The sequence below is a fragment of the Zeus faber genome (genome assembly GCF_960531495.2).
Source record: "Zeus faber genome assembly, chromosome: 17".
Taxonomy (NCBI): domain Eukaryota; kingdom Metazoa; phylum Chordata; class Actinopteri; order Zeiformes; family Zeidae; genus Zeus; species Zeus faber.
Window position 1 is genome coordinate 23587254 of NC_137204.1, and position 6000 is coordinate 23593253.

Sequence of the window (6000 nt, forward strand, 5' to 3'; positions counted from 1 at the left end):
TAAACATATTCCATTATCAAGCATAATTTACCTACATTTAATTGATTTTGCTAACTTTAATACACTAGAGATGAGGCTATATACCTCACCGCTTATGAGTGACCCATCCCTTTGCATATTTTTCTTTATGTGGCCCTCAGTGAAACAAGTTTGGACACCGCTGCCTTGATTGTATAATAGTAAGGGAAGACTCATTTTAGTTAGGGAAAATGTTGGATAACATGACATAATATCTACGCCAAACCGTTGATAAAGCATAGACATTGAATAATTTGAACTAATTTGAACTCGAACATTGGATCCAGTACACCAATGTGCCAAACAGCAGAGTTTTCTATATGCGGACAAACACTGACAGTTAGAGAACTCTGTCATGAAATAACAATGTCAACAGTTCCACAACACAAGTAAACATCATTCATTCAACCACTGACTGTCAGGGAAGAACATTTATATTTTAAACGGGACCTATTATGCTTTTCCTTACTTTCAGCTATAATCAGCCACAACACAAAAACAACCCGCCTTATATTGTGTTGGTCCCTTCGTGCTGCCAAAACAGCTCTGACTCATTGAGGCATGGACTCCACAAGACATATGAAGGTTCACAGGGATTTTTCAGTGACTTGTGGCTGATCGGTGTATACATAATGTTACAATGTCGAATGAGCATATTAGACGATGTCAGTGTCAAATAATGAGGCGAACTAACGACAAAGTAATCACTGTGAACAAAACACTGAGTGCTCGGTTTTCAAATGTTTTTTCTACTCTCTGCACGAGCTGACGTCAGCTCGTCACGGATTTCTTTATATGGTCATCTGCTCTATCTGACCACTGTGCGTTTCTCCAAACAAAACCTATAAAATGAGTGTTTTTATTGTATATGTATTTAGTAATTTTATTTTTAGACGTTTACATGAAACAAAAAAACCCTGCGTCTAAGAACCCGGTGCCGTGTCCGTGTCTCCAACAAGCTTGGAGCATTGCAACCAAAGTTTGAACTTTTAAATGAGGCCCTGTAGATCTAATATGAGCAAAGACTCAGCAACTGCATTGTTTATTTCTCACCTCAAATTTGTTAAGAAACTGATTTCAGTGAATTGATAAAGTGAACTCAGAGAAATTTTACAGAGTAAATAAAACTGATCCCAGAGTAAAGCTCAAACCCTATTGGCTTACAGAACCCGGAACTATTTCCTCAAACCCCATTGGCTCAAAACGAGGGGCTTGGCTGCTCATTTACAATTAAAGCTACACACACTGAAACAGCCCGTTTTGGAACGCTGTGGTATGGAGGCATGTCACAGTGGCTCAAATGCATAATCTTTGTGGTATTTTCAGCAAACAACTTCAAAAACCTGTTTTTGTGACCTCAGAGACCTATATTAACAGGTGTAACAAGCAGCTAAAAAGGTTTCGTGCCTCTGTAGTCTAAGTATAATATTTATTCAGTAGAATGGAGCTGTCAAACAAGTGGAGCAATTATTATTATTTTTTTTAATACAAATTATACTAAAATCTAGTCATTTTCTGCGTGAAATGTAATGTTTTTCCCCACTTTTCCACAGATAAGCACACCGTATACTGTTCTGCATGTGGCGGATACAAGGATCATCTTGAACAGCTGCTACTTTATGAGCTCAAGAGGATTGCAGTAGATTGCATTGGTGACAGACACATGCACATACCTCAAACCACAGCTTGAAATTATAATTCAGCCAGAATCAAGGGATTTTAGGTCAATCTAGTCCATATTCACACACACATACTGTATATACACACACACTACGTGTACATATAGTGCCCTGAAAAGGTATTTGCGCCTTCTTGATTATCTCTGGTATTGCATATTTGTCACACTGAATGGTTTCAGATATTGAGACAAAATGAAATATTAAACAAAAGAAATCTGAGTAAACACAAGACAACTTTTTTTTATTATTATTAGATTTATTTGATGAAAAAAAGTGATCACGCCAATATATCGGCAATGTGAATTAGCCCTTTAAATTTAAAAACCAGTCGCACTACCTTAAGAAGCAATAACTACAGCCAAGCACTTGTTGAAATTTGATATCAGTCTTTCACATTGCTGTGGAGGAATTTCAGGATTCTTTGCTGAACTGCTTCAATTCAGAGACATGGGTAGGTTTTTTCGAGCATGAACTGTTCTTTTCAGGTCAAGCCACAGAATCTCTGTTGGGTTCAAATTAGGACTTTGATTAGGCCACTCCAAAAATAAAATAGTTTTTGGAAGTAATTTAAATGTGGACTTGTTTGTGTTTTGTTGTATTTGCAATACAATCAGGAAGGTTGTAAATACGTTTTAACAGCTCTGTATGAGGAATAACATTACGGCTTGGACATACGTGGCGGCCACTGGAAGTAGTTTACTTGGCTTTATTGAACAGAGCATATTTGTTACACTACCATATTTCTTAGTGGATTGAGCTTTAACATAAAGGACAGTAACACTATCCTCCCTGGAATAGCGATGGCAATTTATAGGACAATAACATGGCGGGAAATACATCAATAAAAACAAATCATCACCACAGTACCTCTTAAGGCAGGTTACTTCATGCCACCGACATGCCAACTGAAGACTAATCTATAAAACACAGACCTACTTTCCATAAAGAAAAAAGTGGATATTACGACGTAAAACATTGAGCTTTTAAGCATTAAGGGAAACAAAAAAAACTGGCCCGTGAAATGTTGGTCATGAGTTCTTTTCTGTACGGGGGGAAGATTGAAAGGCCTGAAGCTTTGCTACCTCCACGCTACTGAAAGTTCAAAGGTGAGTGCTTAATCTGGGTATTTAAAATCTGTCATAAAGCTCTGGGATTCTTAATATAAGCAGGTGTGTAATACAAGAAATGTGTTGTTTCCAAATTTAAACTACCTGACTATCCCCCTGCAGCCTTGAGCTAACACAGTTAGCATGCACCCCATCGCCATCTCTAAACTTGACATACAGGGATGAAATTGGTACGGATCTTCTTTCCTGTATCTGGGTAAGATAGACAAAAATCCAAATGCCCCAAATACTGGAGTATCCCTTAGGTTGAATACCGAAGCCCTCTTACCTTGTCTGGCCTCCTCTTCTAGAAGGTCGGTGTGCAAGGCCAAATACCTCTCCTCATCACAAAGTGCTTCAATCCTGGCTTCTTCCTCTGACAGCTGGTAGGATGTGTTCCATGACCCACTGTCATACTCTGAGAGGTCATGTAAGTGACCACGTCCATCATATCTGTTGGATGAAGAAAAGGGTTAAAAAGAAGGAAGGAAGGAAGGAAGGAACTACAAACTTTCATAGAAATACAGACCTCGTTAAATTACATTTATAAATTATGGGTGGGGGGTGGGGGGGGGGGTCTAAAACAACTACGGTTGCCCCATCATCTGCTTGTTTTGGGGGAGTGCATTTCTGTAAAAGTACTGAAGCTTGAAATGTCTTTGTTCATCTCAAATATTGGCAGTCTAAAAACCTTTTGAAAAGTCTGCCCTTAGTCATAATTATTGCTAAGAAGATATTTAGCAAGGTTCATTTAATCCATTAATTGAATTTTTTTTTTTTTTTAAATCAATAAAAAGAAAAGAAAAACCTGAACCAACACAAAATGAAACAAAGAAAACGGCTCTCCTCTTACCTTACAGGGTTCAATTTCCCCCTGTAAAACTCATCATCACTTCTACATCTGCAACAAAAGTTACATTCACACAAACCCGAGCACATAAATACCTATCCGTAAGAACCCAAACGGACGACTTTTTTCCTGCGTTCGTTCGTCTACGGCACCTCTCAGTTGAAGTTTCTTCATGGAGACAAAGGGGTTGGCATTTCGGGGTCTGGCAGGACCCCTTAGCCTACCTTGCTGGGGAAAGAACTGGGTTACGTGATAAAGACACACATACATTGGCTGCACAAATAAAAACTGAAGTACGGCAAATGCAGATCAAGGGGGTTCAGTGGAACAAACATGGAAACAGCGATATATTGGTAAGTTCAGATATTGCACCAGTAACCAAAGCAATATCTTCTGAGAGCCGAAAGCATTTTAAGCTCTCAATTGCACAATATGACTGAACCACCTGATCTGCAGTACCTCATCTGTAGTAAATTAGGTTGGGTTAGAATTTGCTCTGGTTTAAGGGGCATCGCCGTGGCAAGACATGATGCCCGCGTTGTACTTACAGGCCTTCAAGTTCTGGCCAATTTGAAAGGGAAGGACAGGTTTCCGAAACAAGGTGATTATATCCCAGTCCCACAGCCTAATTTCCCAAAAATTATCTATGACTGGGCGGTAACATTCCAGAGAAAATTCTGCCGACATGCCAAGACGCAAAGTCTACTTGGAGGCCAACTTTGATCACCTTGATGGATATCAAAGCTCAGAATTGAAAATTAAAGGAATCACCCGAATTATCCAGGTTTATTGCTTTTTGCCACGTTTTACCAAATCCATCTTTTTTCCTAAAATTTATCTGATTGCTTTATTGTTATGGCCTATATGTTCTGGTGTGTACTGTCGTAACAGTGTCCTCTCCCGCCGGGGATGAAGAAAGTCCATCTATCTATAAATATACACTCAGTGTGCACTTTATTCGGTACACCTGTACAATCCACTGCAATGCAATACACAGGCTCAGCCAAAAATATTGTTTTATGTTGCCTATAATGTTCAGGGTTTTTCACGCGGTCATAGAAGAGACGTTAATTCATTTATGTGTTTTAGCATCGAGGTCATAGTTGAAGGTGTTGGACAGCCTGGCCCCCTCGTGTACGTCAATAGGGAGAAGATTTTAGAAACACCTCTCAATATAATGTAGTCCAGTACAGTACAACACTGAATTTAACAATGATCTCAGTCATAAACATATCACTGAATTTGCACATTTCAGACTATGTCAACGACAACTGAACATTATAAACCTGATAAAAGTAGAAGTCGTGGCAGAGATGGCGCATTGGATAGCATTGGAATGTACAGGTGAACCTAAAAACCGCACGCTGAGTGTGTGCAGGTCGCTTATGAGCGGCAGGGGTTTGCATCTTGGCATTAGTGTGTCTCAGGGCACTCAACTACAGCTCCCGCGTAGTTCATCTAAATCCGCAAAGACACGAATAAGCCGTGGAGGACAAAGAAGAAAGAATGCTCGTTGTCGTTGTTGTTGTTTTTCCCCTCTCTCTCTCTCTCTCTCTCTCTCTCTCTCTCAGTTATATCGTTCAAGGCCCGACTCCTGTTAAGGGCAACAGTACATCGACGGTTATACGAGAGAACGTTTTTTCCTCTTTTTTTTTTGTTTTAACTTTTTTTCAACCGACCTATCAATCGTGATGTTCTTGTCCCCCATCCACGGAATGAGGTGCTTCCCATCGTCGTGGAACAGAGCCTTCGGGTCATCTCGGAACACCTTGCAGGCGTAGCCGAACACCAGCAACTCGGCGTGTTTGCCGCCGCCGCCGCCGCCGCCGTCGCCCGCGTCCCTCTTCCCCGCTCCGCGCGCGTACATTTCCGCAAGCGTCCTCGGCGGCGAAGGAGAAAATGTCGCACGCAGCGGGAAACGTGTCGCACGCTCCCCCCGCGAAGACAGGACGATGAAAACCAGTCTCGCTTTCCTACACACTATCGGCGGCCATTTTGGAATCTAAAGTAAACACCGTGTTGGATTGGGGTTCGCCGTTTACGCTAAATAGCCCGCCCGTCCAAAAAATTTTTTTAAAACAAATGCGAAGAAATATTGTTTTACGGTTAAAATGCATTTAATGTTTTAGTGACATTATCGTGTAGTTATAATTTTTTCCTTTTTTCAATCAACACACGGCAGGTTTCCCTGCTGGGTATTATTTGTCGAATGTGCTCATTCAAGTCGATAGAAATGTACATAGACTGTAGCTTGGCCATTGGTCGTCGCATTGGGGACCGTTCCAGTTAAAATGTATTTATGTATTGATATATATATATATATATTATATATTGTATATTTTCAATA

General features: G+C 40.4%; 1 protein-coding gene across 1 annotated transcript in view; it reads right to left on the reverse strand.

The window, feature by feature from the left end:
- The window catches only part of sfswap (splicing factor SWAP), a 96937-nt gene extending 91303 nt beyond the window's left edge, over positions 1-5634 (reverse strand). The window contains exons 1-2 of the mRNA XM_080017323.1: positions 5333-5634; positions 3093-3256 (exon numbers count right to left, since the gene is read on the reverse strand). Coding sequence (XP_079873449.1) covers positions 3093-3256; positions 5333-5520 — 352 coding nt within the window. The 5' untranslated portion in view covers positions 5521-5634. The remainder of the gene's footprint in view (positions 1-3092; positions 3257-5332) is intronic.
- Between the last annotated feature and the right edge of the window lie 366 nt (positions 5635-6000).